This window comes from Mytilus edulis, chromosome 13 (assembly GCF_963676685.1).
Source record: "Mytilus edulis chromosome 13, xbMytEdul2.2, whole genome shotgun sequence".
NCBI classification, from domain to species: Eukaryota; Metazoa; Mollusca; class Bivalvia; order Mytilida; family Mytilidae; genus Mytilus; species Mytilus edulis.
In genome coordinates, this window is record NC_092356.1 from 27883692 (window position 1) to 27909489 (window position 25798).

General features: G+C 31.7%; 1 protein-coding gene across 1 annotated transcript in view; it reads left to right on the forward strand.

The window, feature by feature from the left end:
* The first annotated feature begins 1109 nt into the window (after nt 1-1109).
* Nucleotides 1110-25798, forward strand: part of LOC139501449 (matrilin-3-like) — a 31685-nt gene continuing 6996 nt past the window's right edge. The window contains exons 1-5 of the mRNA XM_071290525.1: nt 1110-1483; nt 2380-2662; nt 3471-3805; nt 4237-4359; nt 4863-4974. Coding sequence (XP_071146626.1) covers nt 1241-1483; nt 2380-2662; nt 3471-3805; nt 4237-4359; nt 4863-4974 — 1096 coding nt within the window. The 5' untranslated portion in view covers nt 1110-1240. The remainder of the gene's footprint in view (nt 1484-2379; nt 2663-3470; nt 3806-4236; nt 4360-4862; nt 4975-25798) is intronic.

Consider the following 25798-nt stretch of genomic DNA (forward strand, 5'->3'; position numbering starts at 1 on the left):
CTATATTATTCAGATATAAACAATACTAAATTTTCAAATGGTCACAAAGCATCAAATTTGCAATTTCTTTAATGAAAAATGCACGAAAAAAATTAAACTACCCATAACACTTCAGTTAAGTACATTTCATGAGCAGAAGATTATATAATTTAGTCAGATACAAACTTATAACCCTATCAAAGTATCATAATTTACATAAATTTCAAGAAAAACAACACAAAACTGACCAAAAAAGATTCATTTTTGCAAGAGTTATCTCCCATTCCAATGTTAATTTCCACATTGTTCCATAGGAAATTAAAAATGCTGATTTTGAGTTTGCCTCAAGTAAGTTTTATGGGACTTTTTTCTGTGTATATAAAGGGCATAATGCTATAGATTAGAACTAAAACATTTTCTGTTGCAATTAGTTTGACTGGACTACTTTTACATCTATTCAGTACATTACAGCTGCGAACTTGTATATCACCTAGTTATTATCAACTACATCGGGCAAAGATATCTAACAAATGTTGCTTTCTTTTTAAAATTGACAAGATTCAAATTTCCTGTGGATCGAGATACAAATGAACAAAAAAGTCATTATTCACTGACAAATCGTTTCATTTGTGCATTTTACTATGTTTATAAACACTCATATTCAAATAGATATTGTTCGCTTGTTCAGAGATTGTAAAGTCCTGTTCAAATCATTATTCAATGCAAAGATGTTAAACTGTGATACTTTTAATTAACTGTTCAACTTATTGAAGTACACCCTTTGCCCTTTACTGTAGTTATCAATGCTAATTTGTATGAAAACTCCTGACACTTCAAATATTCATTCTATCCATTACTTTCCGCTTCTTAGCATCGAGGACCAAGACAGAAATGTATCGGGTAGGATAAGCCAAAGTACAAATAAATAATAATGTAACATACGTCTTATCGCCCAATGTCGTAAATCTGTAGTAAACATATCTTTTTAACGATAGTCCTGAAAATACCAGCGTTACCGTCACTTGTCCGTTGTAGGCGGAGGCTTAGGTAATTGACATTATCTATTTGCTTAGATAATCAACCCTTAACGGGAGATATAAAACCATTGTATCGTTTAGCAAGCTTTGCCACTTTAACACCACACTTGAACAGGGCAGCTTAACTTTGAAAACGTCTGGCTTTCTTGACTTGTGACCGAAAGTCATTGAAACTAGGTCTTTTAAAGATTTATTTAAAGCATTGAACTACTTAAAATTTAAACATGTTAAAATTAGGTGTATTGACTTTTTTCGTGGTGTGTTTCGTAAATGGACAATTAACAGACAAAACTACAACTCCAAACGCATCTGGATCGGATGTCGTAGAAGCTGTAGTGAATTTGATCAGAGAGGCATGTATCTTCCCAAATGATAAAAAGTACCTCAGAAGACTTGCATATGTTGAGAGCATGGATGGTTTGGAAGCAAATACATACAGACCAAATTACTATGGAGGAATTTGGCAGGTTAGTTGCTTATTTCCTCTTAAGCTTAAATTGAAATGTTCAAACTTTCGCGCGAACTTAATACTTTTGTATGTTTTACATATATGTAGATTTATAACTGATTTGACTGAGATTTACGTGTAAAAAGAGAAGCACATGAAAAACAAATTAGACTTATAAGCATCATTAAGGATGAAGAATATTACAAAATCGCTGTCCACTTTTTATTGCAGCTGTTATTTTTATTAATCTAAAATGTTGTTTTGGCTATAGTAAAATTATGGAATAGCCAAAGACAAATGTTAAATATCACATATTTAACAATAATATACTTTTTTCTGCATGCAACACGATACATTTTTTTGGATCTTTTCAAGTTAAATACTAAGACTCCCCTTTTGGATGCACATTTTGTTTAAACATCCTTTGGCGTTTAATGTTCATGTTGAAACGAAATATAAAAGATAGCTCATCCAATTTCTGCAAGATCTCTTTTTGCACAATGATTTTGAAGTCTTTTTTAGCAACATTAGTTTTAGCTGTAATAGATATGGGTTTACGTCAATAAGACAGAAATCCATTGACATAAACAACACAAAAGACATCTAGAATTTATCAGACGGTTTCTAACAATAAATAATGTCTATACAACATGCAAACTCTAAGAAGCGTATTTTTTTTAAATTTTAAGTGAAACATGTGAAACTATGCAACTTTTGAGTTGAACTGTTCGACACTACGTTATTGAATTCATAATTAATATCATTTCGCCATCTCCCTACTGTCGACCTCGTTGTCGTCTGTCTGTTTCATAGTTTTTCTACGCTCTTTTTTTGGTATTTTGTTTTGCAAAAGGTTAACTGGGAACATTAGTTACACTTAAAAAATTAAAAAACATGTTTTATCAATACTTGTAGATAGACCAGGACATGTTCCAACAAATTGCAACAGCTATAGTTCTGGATGATGCTAAGAAGATGATTACACAGAGGATAGGTATCGATTGGTCAAAAGTGCAGTGGATAGATCTGGCAAAACCATTATACTCAGGACTCGCCGCCGCTCTGTTTACTCTTCTCAAAGCAGGAAATAATGAAATCCCACGTGGTATCCAATATCAAGCCAACTTTTGGGTGAACTTTTTCAAACCAGATCATCTTGCAAATGTGTTTTTCACAAAATCCAACAAATTAGAAACAGGTAAATTTCTATACAATTTTATATATACAAGTACACTTTAAATTATCCAAATTTATTAAGCGTTATTTTCATTTTCTACACCGAAACAACTTGGTCAATACATGTGCTGATAGACTGGTAGTCTCTGCATATCACCAGCCAAGAAGGCAGTGTTTTAGCACCAACATTATTTATATCATCATTCATAATATTGTACGTTGATAAACTAAGATATTTATACATCATTAAAGTCCCAACCATCTCAAGAAAAGTTGAACTGAGGTAGTTTTAACTTTTCTTTGCTTTTCCTTTCTTTCTTATTTTAAATGCTGTACTTTCAACATTCATTATAAAGTTTTCTAATATGATTTCCGTAGATAGGGTTACATTTGGAGGATATATCAAAACAGTTAACCAACCACTTCGCTTAAACTTTTTTTAATACGGATGAGTTGCCCTCTTCCTCTTTTATGACTGTAACTGTGCTATGACCAATTTACCTTTAAATGAACTAAAATTATTTTCGTTTACCGTTTCAAATAGGTTTTTGGTGCATAGCCTACCTCAACAGAACGTTTGACTAGAAAAAACAACTTTTGTTAATACAATTGACACGCATTTCTACTTTATTGTCGTTTTGAAATAATGAACATAAACAAATTTTGGACATACTGTATGAAGGCTTAGCTGGCTATGGATAATAACTTAAGTACGCACACACAAAACAAGAGTAAACAATTAAAGATGGAGGTCATCATACAATATATATGTATTTGTAATTTTTTTTGTACGTTTAAATATATATATACATTTGTAATTCTTTTTGTAGGATGTAAAAGAACAAATATCTTAGATTTGGTATTTGCCCTTGACAGTTCCACCAGTTTAGCTCCTCAAGAATTTGATGCAGCAAAGCAGTTTGTCAAATCTATTGTTGACTCATTTGAGATCAGTAGCGACAAAACGCAGGTCGGCGTTATCAGATTCAGCACAACAATTGATGGGGGGTTTAAATTAAACACACACACTTCTGCCGATGGATTAAAGAAGGCAATCGATGGAGTACAGTACAAATCGGGTGGTACACACACTGCTGAAGCAATTGAGTACGCCATCAACAATTTATTTACAACCACTAATGGCGCCCGTTTAGGATCATCAAAGGTAATATAAAATAATTGCACAGTTTTAAAATTATGTGATTCGAGTAAAATTCTTTTCATATTTATACATGTAATTATAATGGGTTTGGTCTAATGTAAGACTTTTTTCTTTCTCAAGAATTTTATAAATTAATGTTATGTAATAAAATAATCAATTACGAATTCTGACTTTTTGAAAAATACTATTAAACAACAACTCGTTTGTCTTTCATAGGTCAATTTCAGAGACATGATAAATACGATATTACATGAAGATCCATGAACATTCTCTGTCTGTTTACTTGTTTACTATGAAAATTTGTATTGACACCGATGAACTGTAAAGATTTTGAAATAGTAAAAACAAATAAAAAATTAAAACGTATTTTTTGTTGTCTTTATTCATAAGTTGAATTGCCGATTCAGTTTACTATGTTATTTTTTATCAATTAGATCTTGATTCTTGTAACTGATGGGCGTTCTGAAAATAGAAATGAGACTTTAAGACAAGCAGCAGCTGCCAAAGCCAAGGGAATATCAATATTTGCCATTGGAGTAAGTGCACAGGTCGATGAGGTAAGTTCAAAAACACATCTTTTTCGGGGCCTTTTAAAGCCGATTATGCAGTATGGGCTTTGCTCATTGATGAAGGCTGTATGGTGACCTATAGTTGTTTATTTCTGTGTCATTTGGTTTCTTGTGGAGAGTTGTCTCATTTGGCAATTATATCACATCTTCTTTTTACATATTTCTGTCTGGTGTGGCATAACAATGTAAAACTATAGTCATATGTCGTTATCTGTTAAATACACTTTTGCTTTACAGTTATATCTAGATATCGTATATCGTCATCGGCTATCATGCAAATGCTTTGGTATTTGGCATACTAAGTATAATTTCATATTTGCAGCAGACGACAAACGCGCATCATAGTCTAACTCATAGGCAAACATTCTAAAGACTTACAAAACTGGAGCCTCGATGTAGCGTTCTCGCGTGGGTATTGCCTTTTGTATGTAATACATAAGTTAAAAGTTAATAAAACACGTAATAATGTTATAACAGTTTCCTATTTCCAGAGAGAATTGAATGCTGTCGCTAGTCAACCTACATGCACACATGTCCAAATTCTGAATTCATTTGACGACTTAGATTCTTTGAAAGCAGAAATGGAACAGGTTTCATGCAAAGGTATTTTTTCATTATTCATTGACTTGTATATAAGTGTTTGAGCAAGGTTTGCTATAAGACAATATGTGAAATGGTCATACATAGATGTAAGGTTATATAAAAGATCATGATAACCGTTATAACAAACAGATAACTAAGTCTATAAGGAATATCAAACTAGCCCTCGAAAAAGACAAATCTTAAGGTATTGTTCTTTTGTATAAGTTGTAACCCGTATTCATTACCTATTGTTTAAAATGAAGACACATAGAACATGTTTAGAAGAATCCCCAAAAGTGTATTGATATAACAGCCAAATCTTGCACTAGTTTTAGTACAAGTAATCAAGCAATACAAATTCTCAGTTCCTATATTTTTCATATTTATATTTGACTTCTATTGAACATCAGCCAGTGAATTTAACCTTGACGGACACGAGATGGGGTCAATGGGGGTACAATATGACGACATTAATACTATCAAAAGATGAGCGTTTGTTTTCCATTCGTTTATTGTGTTTGTGTAGACATTTTGGCTTGAGCTTTATATTTTGCCATTTGACTTTCCGTTTTGAATTTTCCTTGGAGTTCGTTTGTCAGCAACGAAATTATTCAAACGAAAAGCAATGTCAGAATGATACTATCTTTATATCTCAAATACTAACATATCATGTATAACCTTGTATATCAAACTCAAGCTTCTATATCACGTCTTGTTAGAAAAGAAGTCTGTTTGTTTACATTGTGATCATATTCACTCAACAACAAGTGGTCACACTCGAAAAAGACCAATCAAATCACTCGTAAAAGCCCGATCAAATCACTCGAAAATCCACGATCCTAGCCGGACATTATACCTACCGTGTAAGTGTTCGAATTCCAGTTATGCTTAGAATTAAAGTTCTAGTAAGCATTGAGTTTCGAGTAGGAGTTCGAGTTTGAGTCACATTTAAAGGCAGAGTTCTAGTTACAATTTTGAATTTGAGTCACTTCTTGAGGCAGAGTTTGAGTAAGATTCAAATTTAAGTCTCATTTAGATTAATTAAGATTTCGAGTTGAAATTCTAGCTATTTCATATGTCTTTTTGAGTTCGTAATTAAATTTTCTATCGCGGAACAAGGGAATTTACTCGAAAGCCCGAAAAGAGGGCTCCGGGATATGCATACTATTTTCAACATTCAATTTTTTTCTTTTTTTCTTCTCGTATTCATTTTCAACATTCAACATTCGATTTCAACATTCAACATTCGATTTCAACATTCAACATTCGATTTCAACCTTCAACATTCGATTTCAACATTCAACATTCGATTTCAACATTCGATTTTCAACTTTCAACATTCGTTTTCAACATTCAATATTCGTTTTCAATATTCAACATTTGTTTTCAACATTCAACATTCGTTTTCAACATTCGATTTTCAACTTTCAACATTCGTTTTCAACATTCAACATTCGTTTTCAACAATCAACATTCGTTTTCAACATTCGATTTTCAACTTTCAACATTCATTTTCAACTTTCAACATTCGTTTTCAACATTCAACATTCGTTTTCAACATTCAACATTCGTTTGCAACATTCAACATTCGTTTTCAACATTCAACATTCGTTTTCAACATTCGATTTTCAACTTTCAACATTCGTTTTCAACATTCAACATTCGTTTTCAACATTCGATTTTCAACTTTCATCATTCGTTTTCAACATTGGATTTTCAACTTTCAACATTCGATTTCAATATTCAACATTCGTTTTCAACATTCAACATTCGTTTTCAACATTTAACATTCGTTTTCAACATTCGATTTTCAACTTTCAACATTCGATTTCAACATTCAACATTCGTTTTCAACATTCAACATTCGTTTTCAACATTCGATTTTCAACTTTCAACATTCGTTTTCAACATTCAACATTCGTTTTCAACATTCAACATTCGTTTTCAACATTTAACATTCGTTTTCAACATTCGATTTTCAACTTTCAACATTCGATTTCAACATTCAACATTCGTTTTCAACATTCAACATTCGTTTTCAACATTCGATTTTCAACTTTCAACATTCGTTTTCAACATTCAACATTCGTTTTCAATATTCAACATTCGTTTTCAACATTCAACATTCGTTTTCAACATTCGATTTTCAACTTTCAACATTCGTTTTCAACATTCAACATTCGTTTTCAACATTCAACATTCGATTTTCAACTTTCAACATTCGTTTTCAACATTCAACATTCGTTTTCAACATCCAACATTCGTTTTCAACATTCAACATTCGTTTTCAACATTCGATTTTCAACTTTCAACATTCGTTTTCAACATTCAACATTCGTTTTCAATATTCAACATTCGTTTTCAACATTCAACATTTGTTTTCAACATTCGATTTTCAACTTTCAACATTCGATTTCAACATTCAACATTCAACATTCGTTTTCAACATTCAGCATTCGTTTTCAACATTCGATTTTCAACATTCAACATTCGTTTTCAACATTCGATTTTCAACTTTTAACATTCGTTTTCAACATTCAACATTCGTTTTCAACATTCGATTTTCAACTTTCAACATTCGTTTTCAACATTCGATTTTCAACTTTCATCATTCGTTTTCAACATTGGATTTTCAACTTTCAACATTCAATTTCAATATTCAACATTCGTTTTCAACATTCAACATTCGTTTTCAACATTCAACATTCGTTTTCAACATTTAACATTCGTTTTCAACATTCGATTTTCAACTTTCAACATTCGATTTCAACATTCAACATTCGTTTTCAACATTCAACATTCGTTTTCAACATTCGATTTTCAACTTTCAACATTCGTTTTCAACATTCAACATTCGTTTTCAATATTCAACATTCGTTTTCAACATTCAACATTCGTTTTCAACATTCGATTTTCAACTTTCAACATTCGTTTTCAACATTCAACATTCGTTTTCAACATTCAACATTCGATTTTCAACTTTCAACATTCGTTTTCAACATTCAACATTCGTTTTCAACATCCAACATTCGTTTTCAACATTCAACATTCGTTTTCAACATTCGTTTTCAACATTCAACATTCGTTTTCAATATTCAACATTCGTTTTCAACATTCAACATTTGTTTTCAACATTCGATTTTCAACTTTCAACATTCGATTTCAACATTCAACATTCAACATTCGTTTTCAACATTCAGCATTCGTTTTCAACATTCGATTTTCAACATTCAACATTCGTTTTCAACATTCGATTTTCAACTTTTAACATTCGTTTTCAACATTCAACATTCGTTTTCAACATTCGATTTTCAACTTTCAACATTCGTTTTCAACATTCAACATTCGTTTTCAACATTCGATTTTCAACTTTCAACATTCGTTTTCAACATTCGTTTTCAACATTCGTTTTCAACATTTGTTTTCAACATTCGTTTTCAACATTCAACATTCGTTTTCAACATTCGTTTTCAACATTCGTTTTCAACATTCAACATTCGATTTCAACATTCGATTTTCAACTTTCAACCTTCGTTTTCAACATTCAACATTCGTTTTCAACATTCGATTTTCAATTTTCAACATTCGTTTTCAACATTCAACATTCGTTTTCAATATTCAACATTTGTTTTCAACATTCAACATTCGTTTTCAACATTCAATTTTCAACTTTCAACATTCGATTTTCAACTTTCAACATTCGATTTTCAACTTTCAACATTCGTTTTCAACATTCAACATTCGTTTTCAACATTCAACATTCGTTTTCAACATTCGATTTTCAACTTTCAATATTCGTTTTCAACATTCAACATTCGATTTTCAACTTTCAATATTCGTTTTCAACATTCAACATTCGTTTTCAACTTTCAACATTCGTTTTCAACATTCAACATTCGTTTTCAACATTCAACATTCGTTTTCAACATTCGGTTTTCAACTTTCAACATTCGATTTTTAACATTCAATATTCGTTTTCAACATTCGATTTTCAACTTTCAACATTCGTTTTCAACATTCAACATTCGTTTTCAACATTCGATTTTCAACTTTCAACATTCGTTTTCAGCATTCATCATTCATTTTCAACATTCAACATCCGATATCTGTGTATATTTGAGTCCATTTGTTTTTCATTTTGAAATATCAAAATAAAAAAATAAAAAACGAGAATGTTTCCATTGTTCGGTTTTGATTTCTCGAAAACCAAAATGAAAAAGAAGCGTTTTCGTTTTTTGTGTTTTATTTTATTTAACCAAAACGGAAAACGAAAATGTTTTTTATTTCACTAAAAACAATTAAAAATGAAAATAAATTTTAAAGTGCAAGTTTCCATTTTTCGTTTTCGAATTTACTCTAAAAGAGATTAGTATTCAATTTCAATTAATAGCCGATTTATAATGGAAACAGTTTTCCTTTCTAGTTTCACAATCTTTGTACATTCTGCCACAGGAGGGCAGTGTAAACCCTCCCTTGATGTTACAACATAATGTAGAGAAAATAAACCGCATGACTTCTGAATTGACATACGGTGATAAAATAATCAAAGACTTTCAAATTACCTTGTTCATACCTTTGATAAATAATAAATTATCATATTTAAATATTAAACGAATCACAAATTTAAATTGTACAATATAATATTAAGATTCATAAAGATGGTACAAATAAATAGATTTGTTACAACATGACACTTATAAGGGAGGTAATTACTTTTAAAAACTGACAAGAAAACTAGCCTAGTCGTTAAAGTATACATGCACAGCGGTTGTCAGATCAAAAGTCTTTAATAACAATCAGGAACCGGGTGCGTGAACTTTACTTTAGTTTAGAAAGGTCGATCTAAGATTATTAGAATTGATGACCAACGTCCATCTGCCATGAACATCGAGGACGATAATATGTTTTGCTTGATAGATTGATTAAAAAACAAATTTCCGCAATTTCACAATTCAAACCTGGACAAGCATTCAATTATTTTGGCATTCGGAGCCTATAGGGTTTTTGTTTTGCTTATTTGTGAAGGCTACATATATGGTGACCTGAACTAGAGGGCGTTGTTGGGGTATTATGTTATTGAGAATAGTTGACAAAAAATATAAATTATAGAGACAATGGACCAAGAAATAAATAAAAAAGCTAGAATAATGGTGTAAAATATAAAGAGAAGAGAATAATTGGCAAAAAGTATAAAGAATAGAGAAAAATGGCCTAAAATATCAAAGAATACAGAAATTAAGAACCATGAATTCAGACCATCATACTAGTTGCCTTAATCAATGTTAGTTTGTCTCTGGGAGATTTGTATTGGTTATCATACGGTTTCTCTTTATTTTGATGTCTATTAATTAAGATACGAGCTTTCATTATTTGCCAACATATTACATATCACATTATAACAAAAAATACTTTTATTTTTTGCAAACTACCATAGATTTGCGGGTTACTGTTCTGCATAAAACCACATTGGAGGCCACTTTTTTTTCAAGTGGACTTCAGCTAACCACCCTACCCTGCCATTACCGAAAAGATTATAAAACACATTTCAACGGCCATACATTTGTCCGCACAATGTGTAAAGGGGAGCTGGGTAGGCTAGCTGATGTCTACTGGAGAAAAAATTCAAGGTTGTTATTTGGCTTATTTTATTTTCAAAAGATATGACCAAAGTCGGGGTCGGACACCCAACCCAACCCTTACCGAAAATATAATAAAAATTGTCCGCACTAGTAGTACTGCAACCACAGGTCATTTTTTAAAACTTTAATGGTCCGGAAGAACACACACCTAAATTATATATCGACGGAAAGAGGAAAACATATACAATAAGAAAAATTGGGTCGTAAAAATCCAGAGTGGTCACAATTGTGTGAAATTGAGGTCAAAGGTCAGACCTAAAAATATCAATAATTCAACCACAAGGACAAAAAGGAGAAATATTCTGATATTTATTCAATAGAATGCTACAAAAACAATTCGATCATAAGCATATGCTATAAACGATGTTAAAATGACAAATTTGACAACTTATATGAAGAGCTGCCATTACAAAATAGCGTTGATTTGTAACCTTCTGATTTAAGGCATAGCAAAAGAAGAAGTGGCCTTGTCATTTTCACATCCATAAACTTTCATATTGTGTATAGTGTTTCACTAAAGTATATTACAGAATTATTTTCTAAACTATAAAACACCAGTTTATTAAATTATTTCAATTTTTTTTCTATCTTTGAAAAAAACAAAATTCAAGCGCTGAAACAGTGTTTTTAATTTTGCATCTTAAAGGTTGTGTATTTTGTAAAAAAATATTATCTAGTTATAGATAAATACATATTGTGTATTTGTAAAGTCTAAACAGAGCAGTTATAACACAAAATATACTATAGTCATCCGAGGCGAATGCGAGGTTGAAAACAAATTGGGTGTAAAACAAAGTCAGTTTGGTGCATGAAAATTTTTTAGTGGATTAATCCTGGTAAAAAAAGTTAACTCATTATTTTTTTAAGGGAAGGATGAAAAATTACACAATGCAATGTCAATTTTCTAATGTTGTAATTCAAAATCAGTCATGATCCTTATATAACTTTTAAAAGCGATCGACACACGATACCTGAAGTATTCATTTGTCATGTTTTTGATTTTTTGTCAGATTTTCGGAATCCTCTGATTTTATCCATTGGAATGCCTTGGAAAAAAATGCCCGGTGACCCCTATTTTTTCTTTTGAAAATCTTTTACATGTATAATGATAAGTCATCTGCACAAGCCTTATAAAATTTTAATTACTTTTTAACAGTTTTTGAGAACGTCAATTGTCAATGATATAGCTATGAAAAGTCAAGAGAGAATATTTTCCCGCCAAAATTTCAATGGCTCATATCTCAAAAACAAGCACGGTGACCTATATATTTTTTCAGCTCTTTGGATTCCTTTATTGATTCCCTATCAATAGAAACTAGTGTTTTGAAAATTTAATTACCTTGAAACAGAGAAGCGAACTCCCTTAAATGGGGACATGAATCAATCTCTCAGTCATCATATGCGGATTAAGTACGCGTATAAGCATAACAAGACACTTCCCTTTTTTTATAAGAACAAGTTAGGCGCAGGACAGAGTTTGTTCATAGCACAGTACAAATGCCATCTGGAGCGTAAATACCGTCAAGATTCTGTCAAACTCGTCAGATATAGTCTTACCTTTGCATAGGAAACATCAAAGCAATGCGAGTACAAAGTTTCGATCAATGTTCGTGACCCATATTCCCATATGCATATGCATGATATATCTGCACTGCCAATCCCAAATGTAATTGGGCGAATGTTGCTACAGAAACGATTGAATTTGTAACATTTAAGAATTTTTGTTAAATAAATTTTTAGGGACACTATACGGTTCAGAAGCGCCTTTGTGTTATTTTTCACAAATTAACTAACAAATGAACTTTTGAGCATAGGCTCCGTGTTGAAAACCGGACCGTGACCTATAATGGTTTACCTTAATAAATTGTGACTTGGATGGTGTGTTGTATCATTGACACTCATACCACATCTTCTTATATCTATTAAGAAGATATGCGGACATCATTTCCATAGAAATACCAAACCGAGGACATAGCTCATAAGAGCACTGGTGCCAGGGTGAAGTAGTTGTTTTTCTTTTAATATACCCTTGATATTTTCAGACACACCTTGGTGTAATTCTGAAAGTCTTAACATAGACTTTGATTTTCCTGCAGCATATATGACATCCCCTATATAGAGCTAAACTCTATATTTCATATCCCTTTGCCCCACTGTGTCTGAATTGTAAGGTGTCACAATATCTAGTTAGTTCTGGAGTTTGGCAGTTTGTTAAGCATCAGAGACAATCTTGGGTAAATGTGATCGGTAATTGTATTTGGTCGTGCTACATGAGAAAGGCTTTTTCTTATGGAAGAACAAATCACATCACTAACAATCGTTATTAATGAACTGACAGCAAGTTCAAATTCTGATTTTTCAGTAACTGTTTTACTTAATTGCACAGGTGTTGACCTCAATAAGTACATTTGCTTGGTTATGCATGGATAAATGATTACTCTCATTAATTAGCACAGCACACCTTAAAAGACTGTCAACACGTTTAAAGGACTCAGTTTTGTGTAGTTTTCTGGGTTTTTTTAAGGTTTTTCTTCTACACAAAAACCCTGTTTTCCTATCCAAACTACGAGATCGTATACAAGTGTCAGGTTGTGAGGATACATGTCGATCAGTGTGATCACATACAGTATATGGATTTCTGTTGTTTCTATTTCAAAGTTCCCCAAGGGTGACTTGGGAAACGAAATATGATCACCTGGTCTTCTCTCGACCGGCAGTTAAACGAAGTGGGACGACCGTTTGGCTGTGCGGGATGTATCAAGTTCGCAATCACGTCCGGTCAGAATGGGGACGTTTAATCCGATGCCTCGTGTAAAGGGAGTGCCACGTTCTCTGCACGTTAAAAACCCTTGCAACAACTCTTTGAGGGGTCCAATGGTGGCCTGTTGCAACGGCAAATTCTGTCCCAATCCAATATACCATCATTTTCCAGTGGCAGTCTAAATTTTCCCGACCAATTCCCGAATGACCTCTATTATGACAAAACCTACCTATTGTTTTTATTATTAACTTGTTCTCGTCCTGAAGATGCACGAAATATTTGCCACTGGACGTTAAGCAACCAACAATCAATCAATCTAATTTAAAGACGCACCGATTTTGCCTTCTTGTGCAAGTCTCATAACATCACTGATGATTCGCCCAAGGACAGCAGAATATCAAGAGAAGTTGGTTTTAGCATCACCTTGTCACACACCAAATCTCTGCGAAACTGCAATAGTACTTTCCCCCCGATCACTTGCATGCATATTTATTGCTCTGAGGTTAAACATTTACATACAATGTATTTTCACACAATATCAACTATAGTCATCATCCTGAAAAACCCTTATCCGAAGGATTTGGTTATAACTTTTATGAAAAGTCAAAATTTTATTAACAAAAATATAACTTATTTACAGAAAATACACGAAAGAACTACTATATATATTCAAATTACTCAAAAATAAATAAACTTATCCTACAAAATCTTCATAATCACATCGAAACTATCAAATTGATTGTGAAGGAAAAAATAAATTGTGGAGCTGATTGACGGATAGACAAGTTTCGTAATTAAAAAAGGTACAAATGATGTTTTTATTTTTGAGTTTTTGACAAAATTGTTTGGAATTTGCCCAACAAAATTTGCATGCAGTATGGCAATAATATGTTTTGTCCTCTAAAATGTCAAATACTGTTTTTGAATCATATGTTTTCTCGTTTTCAAAGAAAAGGAGCGTTACATTTCTATCTAAAAACAGCCAACTTTAAGTCTGAAAGTTTTACTTGGGGATGGTATTATATTTATGTCTTTATCATTCCGATGATCCTTGATGATATGTGCATAGAAAATATTTACGAAAATAGCGGGAAATTTAACAAAAAAAAATATTTTTGGATTTTAAGGCAACTTCTCAAAACCGTAAATTGAGGGGTACCCCCATTAAAGGGATAAAATATAAAAATGTGACCATGGAAACTTTTTACGACCCGACGGAAATTAAAATATAGATATTATTCTATCATTTAAAACAATTTACAGCTGTGTGTTATTCCGGACCATTAAACTCGTTAACTAAGCGTCTTTTTCGATGTCAGTTGCACGACTATAGGTGCAAAGGGAAGCTTGATAGCAGAGGTTTACAGTAAAAAAAAATCCAGGGTGTTGTTCTGCTTAATTTTTTCTTCTAAATTAGTTCTCAACTTGATGTCGGATACCAAACCCAACCATTACCGGATAGTTAATAAAAACAATTCTGCGGCAAAATACTTTTATCTGCACTAGGCAAAAGCGTAAGCTAGAGATATAGGGCCTACTTGATCAAAATTACAAGTTTGGATATAGCTAGAATTATTCTTTTTAAGCTAATGAATAATTTCCTTGCCCACCATACAAGTGATTACAAAATATAAACCTTTGGTCTAATCATAATCAAGCGAAATCCATTATTTCCGAGGTAGAATGTTTTGTAAAATCAGTTTTGTGTGGCCAAAAAAAAAAGTTAAAATCAAGAGTGCAACTTTCTTTTCTTTTAATGCAGAATAATTATTACTGTTCATGAACTATTTTACAGGATGCCGAGAATATGGAATTTCCGAAAGCTATATATTTCATAGAATAGAGAAATTTGTCATCTTTTAAAAATAATCATAACTATTTAAGATTCTGTAAACACACAAAATTGTTGACTCTTTAAAATGTAAAGCGTGCTGCACGCTGTATAAAATACTGAAAGCGGTTTATATTACCTGTATATAACTAATGAACCATAAATGAAATTTAAAAAAAATAAATTAAATGGTATCTTTGACTACTTAACTGGTGATATAGTGGTTATTTATTAATAAAAACATTTGAAGTACGTTTGAGTCTTATGCAAAATTTGTGTTTATATATCTTTGAAAGCTGGATGCTGCCGACGGGCTGGTTAAGCCTAGTCTTACAAACTACGCATTTTCATTGCAGCCGATTGCATTGAGTGTGTAGACAAAGGTATAATATCATTGGTTACCTTTCTTGTTAAACCGTGAAGTCATTTTTAGGTAAGGTATACTACCCTTCTGTGGAATTTGGTTAATTGGTTATATGTCGGACCAGTCTACTCTTAATGGAGGATAGTTTGCATAACCTAATAATGACTTCACCATACAGCTACAATGTAGCAAGCAATCTAACCAATAATACCACATTTGCCTACACACTCACTGAATCGGCTGTAACGTCTTTACAATTACATGTTGCAACACCTTATAAAATTATTGGGCTACAATAAATGTTTGGAAAATTACGTCAATGTGCTTTCCCAAAGGGTTTTATGCAGAACATTTCCCGGAAATTTATAATGGTAGTTTGTAAAAACAATGTCAAATTCGAAATATAACTGAACAAAGAAGTTACATACATTCAAAAGGTTGAGATATTGAAGGCCAAATAAGTTTTTATATTTCACATTCTTGCGTGTCTTATATATAGTTACCAGACAGTCATTAATATAATTCTAATGCAAAAGTAAATGTAGAGTTTCATTGGTTAAATGAAGACTACAATACAAATAAAGGATTCTCAAATGATCATTACTTTTTTTTGTAGTACAATGAGCAAATCCCGCAATCAATCAATCAATCAAGCAATCAATTAACAAATCAAGCAATCAACTAATCAATTATTCAATTAATACAATTGAGAATGGAAATAAAGAATGTGGCAAAGAGACAACAGCCAAACCAAAGAGCAGAAAACAGTAAACAACCGAAGGCCACCAATAGGTCTATACTAAACTAAAATAAAATAAAAAAAAACACCATAAAACAACAAACAAAGGCCAGAGTCTCCTGACTTGGGACATGCGCAAAAATTGCGGCGGGTTAAACATACTTTGTGAGATCTAAATCCTCCAACTATACAACTATAGCTAGCCAATGTAGAATAAACAAACACACAACAATTTGCACAGTAATACTCAGTTTAAAAGAAATCCTAGTCGGAATAGGTACCAACAAAAAAACTACGCAAAATGAAACTAATTCATAAATTAAACTACTAGCAGTAACTGACATGCCAGCTCAAGACCCCAATTAAACCGATCAAAAGATTATATAGATATAAGAAGGTGTGTTATGAGTGCCAATGAGACAACTCTCCATCCAAGTCACAATTTGTAATATGGAATATGTGTACTGTGTTTCAAATTGATTAGACTGCAACTTCATCAAAAACTACCTTTACCAAAAAACTTTAACCTGAAGCCAAACAGGCCGATGAACGGAAGAACGAACGGACGCACAGAACGAACAGCATAAAGTCCATAAATGGAACGTAAAAAATGTGCTGAAATTGAATGAAGGTCTGGTAAATCTCAATGAGACCATAATCGGCATATCCAAATAAATTTCCCTAAGGTCACAAACAATATCTTTCACTTAAAGATATATTACCACTTCTTCTGCAATGTAGTATTTATCAATAATAATGTAAAAGAAATTGAATGCATGTAAATTAAAAATGATCAGGGCAGCAAACTTAGCAGTCCTTTCAATACCAATCAAACACTATAAAAATATTTTTTGAATGTTGTTCTCATTGGTATAAATAGTAATTTTGTTATCAGTAACTTAAAACCATATCAAATATCATTGTTTTACACATCAAGGTACTACAATCTGTTGTTACCTATGCTTCTCTTATTGTTAACAACGTCTTTATACTAAAACCACTGGATGTGGATTTGCACGGATTGACATATTTGTCTTAGATACATGATTTTTGTATTAGTTTTTATTGGCTTTGAACTAGCTGTAAGTAACTGCGATTACTCTCGGATCTGTATTTTTTTGTCCCTTTTACAGCGGATGATCGTAAAGTCATTCCGGTCTATTGTTGCGAGTCAGAGAGCTTTCCTTTACGTAACTTGCGTGTTGGACTTGTAACCGATCTATAATCTATAAATACGCGGAAACCAGAGCTCACACCGTGTTGGTGGGTAGGTGGTGACTATATGATAAGCTCAGAATGTCTTTTTAAATGTTGCATACGGTGACTTGGTGATGTCTTCATTCCATGCATTGTCCCATTACTTTATATAGACAGCTTATCAGTCAACCTGATCTATCAAAGTAGCTCTACTGTATAGTAAGACGAGAAACAAGATATACACTAACTTAGATTGGTATATACATGTACATGTATATGTATTATACTCATATAAATTCAAATCAAATTTATATTCTAAAACAACATACAAATAAAAAAGTGTAAAAAAAATTGCTTTTAATATTTTTTGTTTGTGAGTGGCTATGTTTAAAGGCATGTTTTCTAGTCTGGGTTAAGAATAAACTATTGGCTATGATTATGTGTTTTATTATGATATTTTGCGCGGGAAAGGCGGGGGACAGACAGGTTCTAAAAATGAAAAGTCTTACCTGATGTATAGAAAACAAAACACGCACAAGGAAATAGTTCCGCTAAAGTACCAATAGGTGAAATATACTGTTGTTTTCCCCGCCCGAAAAATGCTTCGGACGCAATGAATATCTATGATGAGTTTATTAATAAACTTTATACATTTTGTAACAAGGACGCAAAAGAACTTCAGTAACCATATGTTAACATATTATGAAAGCTCACGTACTTATTTATAATAGAGATAAATAAAGAAAAAAACGTATGAAAACCAATAACAATCTACCAGGGACAAAATAACGAGGACGTTACGCACGGTATTGGTGCCACTTAGCGTTACACGACATTTCTAATAAAACAACGATTTTGACGTTGTTTCACGGAAAATTTCAAACGTTGATCTTATATTTTACTCATGTGAAATGCCGCTTTAAGTACAGAGATTTTCGAAGTTGCTTCTTTATATGGTTTTATTTTTTCAAGCCGGTGCAAATACAAAATTCCATTGAATTTGAACTGAAATTTTTTTAATTGTTTGAGAAGAATTATAGATGCAAGAATAACACAAAAAAACAGTTTGATGTCTTGTTAAATGATTGCAATATATAAAAAGAAGATGTGGTATGATTGTCAATGAGACATCTCTCTACAAGAGACCAAAATGACACAGAAATTAATAACTATAGGTCACTGTACGGCCTTCAAAAGCAAAGCCCATATCGCATAGTCTGCTATAAAAGGCCCCGAAATGACAACGTATAACAGTTCAGACGAGAAAACTAACTGCCTAATTTTTGAAAAAGAAATGAACGAAATAGTCTGTTTTGTACATATTTTTTTGGCGTTTTTGTATCTTCAAAATGTTTTAAAACATTAAAACTTAGTTTGATACTATGAGTGAAACAAATGCAGGACAAATCTGAGGCGAATCTCTTTACTCTTAGGACGAGCGTGCTTACAACATATCACATTGGCTGTCTTTGCTTATAACCTTTTAAAAACAGTGACTTATACTTACATTATAATGCATATTATTCATTTTAACCTATAAGTAAGACCACAATCTTAATATCAACCACGATTTTATACAATTATTTTCATTTTACTAGATGTGTATTTTTAAGTAATTGCTATATGTGCATGTTTACATGGATCAAGGTTTTTTCTCAAGCTAACAACTATGGACCAAGAATACATTCCATGCACTTTTTATATACTATTGGTTATTTTTGGTTCAGCTAGCGCGTCCATTTTCAACATATAACAGAGTATATCGGTTTACACTAAATCTTCTTTGACTTAAAAAAAAAAAAACGTTTCCGAACTGATTATTTTTTATGTTTTCGGTTTCAATCTCTTTGGTTTCTATATTCGTATTTACATTGTTTTACAAGTAGTATCAACGTACTGAAGTACTGAACATCGGATGACCGCAAGTTCTTGTTTATGGTCACAAGCAGTTGTCTCAGAAAAAAATCACATTTCTATACCTGAAACTGAGATTTATGTACAGATATATATGTTTTTATAAGACAAGTTCGTGCGTGGATGATGAATAAAATTAATGACAGGGAATTCAACCTCACTGCTTTAATATCTATTACATTGTGGTGATACAAATCAGTACAATCTGATGTGTTGTTTATATTTATATTATATTAATATTTGTATATAGCAGTTACATGTATAATTTTCATGGTATAACATTCTATTCTACGATTCTGATAAAAGTGCAGTACACATGCATGGTGGACACTCTTCTATCACAATTCGATTTTTCCAATATATTGGATTTGAGAAGACATTCATAATTTCCAACAAAACTTTCTTGTGATATTCTTCCGCATGCGTTAACACATTTCTTTTGTACATGTGCATAGATTTTAATGCATATAAATATTTCTAACGACACAATATGTTTGTATTATTAATTTCCGTTCTTATTAGTATTCATTGCAGATATGAATTTATAACAAGCGATAAGATAATTATTATGTTATTTTGAACTCGATGATATATATCCGCGTATTTATACGATCGGTTACCAGTCAAAAACGAAATTATGGTTAAACTTCATTCTGTCACACTACTACTAAATGTAATTACCCTTTTTTCATACACATATTGCTAGGTACATTTGTAGATGTACTCACAGTAGGTAAAAAAAATAATCGTTAACTATACTGAAATTTTATGACATACGAGTATTTCTCTGATAAAACTTTTTGTTAAATGAGTCGATGTGACACAAAAAAAAAAAAATTTTCTCAAAAGATTTATTGTGAGAATTTTCATTCATGTGTAAAGCTTCGAATCTTTTAATACCAAAGTTTTTTTACGGGTTGAGCAGCAAATTGGGACATTTTTTCTCTTTTTTATTTATTTTTTCTGACGATCTTCCTCCTCTTATAGTTAAAAACGTCTATTACTTCATTTAAGGTTAAATGTATACAATATAGTTGTAAAATGTTAAACCATTCTACTTACTAATGAATCCGCGCTTGGATTTCAAAGACGCGCATAAAACAAAATTGTAACAGCGGGACACCCTTAAAATGACGTTATAGGCATCGAAATGAGCATTTTTTTTTTCATTAGAAAATAGACAAAGCACAAATTCATCTATTTCATTGATTTCTATGGTTTATTTCCTTTCGAATGATATGCATAACATGGCTATTTATTGTAAAGGATAAGAGCTTGAATTTTAATAACCGCCATCTAACCCATATTTCCAAAGTGACACCGATATCGTGCGCAACGTCGTTGCTTTAGACAACTAGTATAATGGTCTCAAAGTGGGGGTTTTCGTTTCTGTATTCTGTAATACTAGAACCATAGTTTTACTTTAGGCCATTTATGTCGAGCCTTCGACTTTAGTCGAAAAAGCGAGACATAGCGATCCTACATTCCGTCTGCGTCTGCGTCGGTGTCGTCGGCGGCGTCCACAAATACTCACTCTGTGGTTAAAGTTTTTGAAATTTCAATAACTTTCTTAAACCAAACTTGGACAGAAGCTTTTTTATGTTCATAAGATAGTATGCAGAAGTAAATTTTGTAAAAATAAAATTCCATTTTTTCCGTATTTTACTTATAAATATACTTAGTTTTTCTGCCAGAAAACATTGCATTCACCCTTTGGTTTAAGTTTTTGAAATTTTAATAAATTTCTTAAACTATACTATACCAAACTTGGACAGAAGTTTGTTTATGATCATAAGATAGTATCCAGAAGTAAATTTTGGAAAAATAAAATTCTTTTTTTCCATATTTTACTTTTAAAAGAATGGACTTAGTCTTTCTGCCAGGAAACATTACATTCACTCTGTGGTTAAAGTTTTTGAAATTTTAATAACTTTCTTAAACTATCCTGGGTTTGTACCAAACTAAGACAGAAGTAAATTTTGTTGACAAATAAATCCATTTTTTTTGTGCATTTTACTTTTAAATGGACTTAGATTTTATGCCAGGAAAGAACACATTCACTCTGTGGTTAACGTGTTTAAAATTTTAATATCTTTCTTATACTATTTTGGACCTGTACCAAAATTGGACAGAAGCTTTTTTATGATCAAAAGCTAGAACAAAATGTATCTAAAAGAAAATTTTCTTAAAATTTTTTACCTGTGTATCTGTATTTTACTTATAAATGGACTTACATTATTTATGTATGTGCCTGTCCTGTCGTTTTTTTTTTTTTACATAAATAAGGCCGTTAGTTTTCTCGTTTGAATTGTTTTAATTTGTCTTTTCGGCTTTTATAGCTGACTACGTGGTGTGGGCTTTGCTCATTGTTGAAGACCGTACGGTGACCTATAGTTGTTAATGTTTGTGTCATTTTGGTCTTTTGTGGATAGTTGTCTTATTGGCAATCATACCACATCTTCTTTTTTATATATTAGTATTTCTTCCAGTCTATATTACAGACAGTCTGCAGTTAAGGTTTTTAAAACATTCTGTATTTTTACCAAACGTGGACAGAAGCTTCTTAGAATCATAAGATAGTATTAAGAGGAATATTTTTTATTGATTTTATTCCTCTTTTGTTGAGCCTGCGATTAACAGCATAAGTAGGCTAGACACTGGGTTCCGCGAAACCCTTAAGAATGTTTCTCTATATACTCTTTAAATTATGTTGTGAGCCATTTTTCTCTATTCTTCATACTTTTTGCCAGTTAACTTATTCTCTTTATATTTGAACACCTCATTGTTCTACTTTATTCATTTTTGTTCCATTGTCTCTAATATTCAATCCCCGATATTCTCTATTCCTTAAACGCCATCCACACCTTCTAGTTTAAGTGACCATATAGCCTTCACAAATGAGCAATATTCATACTGAATAGGCTCCGAATGGCAAAAAAATTGAAAGCTACTCGCGGTTTTAAATGTGAACTTGCAGAACGTTTTGCGACAATACCGGCAAGGAACCGGCAGCCCTGTATTTGTTTTTGCGGGGAAATAAATAAGCGGAACCGGACCATTTATACCCATTTTACAATAGCCACAATAGTAATAGAGGATAGTCACTGTTATGTCTTATCATCTTAGATCATCTCCAAACTTAAGACTAAAGATCACGCACCCTTATTGTTTAGATTGATAAAGACTTTTGCATATGATCCGTCGACATAATCTCCGATTAAAAAAAATTTGATCTGACAATCTCTGACCTGTGAATCTATACTCTAAGTTTAACGTGCTAGTTGTCTTGTCCGAGTTTAAAAAAGTAATTACCTCCCTTGTTAGTGTCATGTTGTAATCAATCTATTTTTTTGTACCATCTTTATGTAATATTATATTGTACAATTTAAATTTGTGATCTGTTTAATATCTAAATGTAACAAATTAATCTTTATCAAAGATATAAACAATTTAATTTGAAAGTCTTAGATTACTTTATCACCGTAGTTCAAAACAAATTTTGAATCTTAAAATCAAGCGTTGAATGATGCCATTGCAAGAATGTCAAAATCCAATATTGAGAATGGTAATTTTTGAAAACAAATTGTGAATGTTGGAATGTTGAATAAATCGAATGATGAAAACAAATGTTGAATGTTGAAAACGAACGTTCAATATTGAAAACGAATATTGAAAGTTGAAAATCGAATGTTGAAAACGAATGTTAAATGTTGAAAACGAATGTTGAATGTTGAAAACGAATGTTGAATGTTGAAAACGAATGTTGAATGTTGAAATGTTGAAAGTTGAAAATCAAATGTTGAAAACGAATGTTGAATGTTGAGAACGAATGTTGAATGTTGAAAACGAATCTTGAATGTTGAAAACGAATGTTGAATGTTGAAATCGAATGTTGAAAGTTGAAAATGAATGTTGAAAGTTGAAAATCGAATGTTGAAAACGAATGTTGAATGTTGAAAACGAATGTTGAATGTTGAAATCGAATGTTGAAAGTTGAAAATCGAATGTTGAATGTTGAAAACGAATGTTGAATATTGAAAACGAATGTTGAATGTTGAAAACGAATGTTGAAAGTTGAAAATCGAATGTTGAAAACGAATGTTGAATGTTGAAAACGAATGTTGAAAGTGGAAAATTGAATGTTGAAAACGTATATTGAATGTTGAAAACGAATGTTGAAAGTTGAAAATCGAATGTTGAAATCGAATGTTGAATGTTGAAATCGAATGTTGAATGTTGAAAATGGATACGAGAAAAAAAAAAGAAAAAAAAAAAATTTTGAATGTTGAATGTTGAATATTGAAATCGAATGTTGAATGTTGAATTTTGAAAATTGAATGTTGAATGTTGAATATTGAAATCGAATGTTGAATGTTGAAATCAAATGTTGAATGTTGAAAATGGATACGAGAAGAGAGAAAAAGAAAAAAAAATTGAATGAGAAAAAAAAAAAAAAATTTGAATGAGAAAAAAAAAAAAAAAATTTTGAATGTTGAATGTTGAATATTGAAATCGAATGTTGAATGTTGAAATCGAATGTTGAATGTTGAAAATGGATACGAAAAAAAAAAAAAAAAAAAAAAAAATTTTGAATGTTGAATGAAATCGAATGTTGAATGTTGAAAATTGAATGTTGAATGTTGAATATTGAAATCGAATGTTGAATGTTGAAATCAAATGTTGAATGTTGAAAATGGATACGAAAAAAAAAATTAAAAAAAAAAAAAAATTTGAATGTTGAATGTTGAATATTGAAATCGAATGTTGAATGTTGAAATCGAATGTTGAATGTTGAAATCGAATGTTGAATGTTGAAAATGGATATGAGAAAAAAAAAAAAAAAATTAAAAAATTTTGAATGTTGAATGTTGAATATTGAAATCGAATGTTGAATGTTGAAATCGAATGTTGAATGTTGAAATCGAATGTTGAATGTTGAAATCGAATGTTGAATGTTGAAAATGGATATGAGAAAAAAAAGAAAAAAAAAAAAAATTTGAATGTTGAATGTTGAATGTTGAATATTGAACCAACTTGACATCCGTACCTAATATATAGCTATATTGTCTAATTAATATTTGTTTGAATTACAAATGTTGCAGCTTAATACAAATAAGAACATGTGGTATGAATGTCAATGTGACGACTTCATCCAAGTCACAATGTATAAAAAATATATAACATTTCTAGCTAGGTCATAGAGCGGCCTTCGACATAAACCTTGCCTCATATGGACCCACAAGTTACCAAATACTAGTGTAAAAAAATTCAAACAGGAAAGCCGGACAACCAAATGCCTATCATATAAAACAAACGAGAGTCGAGAAACACCGATGAACCACATCAACAAAAGACAACCACTGAACAAGAGGCTCATGACTAAGGACATGTACATAAAAATGCAGCATGTTTAAAACGTTTAAAAATATGCGACAACCTTTACCCTTACCTGTGACATTAGTGTACCGTTTTAACATAAAAACACTATAAAATATTTATATAAATGGCTTTATACGATCAAAAAGCCAATAAAACAAATACAAGTAATCTTATTATTTCATGGGTTATCATGTTGGGGCCTTTTATAGCCGACCAAACAGTATGGGTTTTACTCATTGTTGAAGTTCTTACGGTTACTAATAGTTGCTTACACTCACTGCATTTTTATAAACTTTGGTGAATAATTGTCTCATTGGCAATCATATCACATCTCCTTATTTTCATACACTGAACGAATAAGTTTGATCCTTTACACAACATGAATATTTTATTAAAACGTAGGTGCCTATATAAAAGAGTGGCGAAAGATACCAGAGGGACAGTCAGACTCATAAACCGACAATAAACTGACAATGCCATGGCTAAACACGAAAAAGATAAACAGAAAAATAATAGTACACAAGACACAACATAGAAAACTAAAGACAAAGCAACACGAACCCTACTAAAATCTGGGATTGATCTAAGGTTCCCCGGAAGGGTAAGCAGATACTGCTCCACTTGTAGAGATATAAGATAGACGATACAGGAAGTGATATAGAAATGTGTAGGAGTAGTGTAAAAAGACAACTCTCATCTACTTGCTTCCCTTCTGTTGATTGTTCTAGTACCCGTATGTTGTTATGTACGTAACGTCTCTAGAAAATACCTTCAAATAAAATTAATCTGTAAAGGACAGTAATGATAGAACATTCAGTATAATAAATTAAATAACACGTACATAGCTGAGAGGGTGATAGATTAGATTGGTACCCCTCGAAAAAGCATTATCAACCTTGGCTTCTCTCAGCGATGTGTTATTTATATACTGTTCAAAGGTGGTACAATTGACAAATAGAGAAACGAGACAAAAAATAATGTCAACATTGAATTACAGAAATGTATAACAAATTGTGTCAAC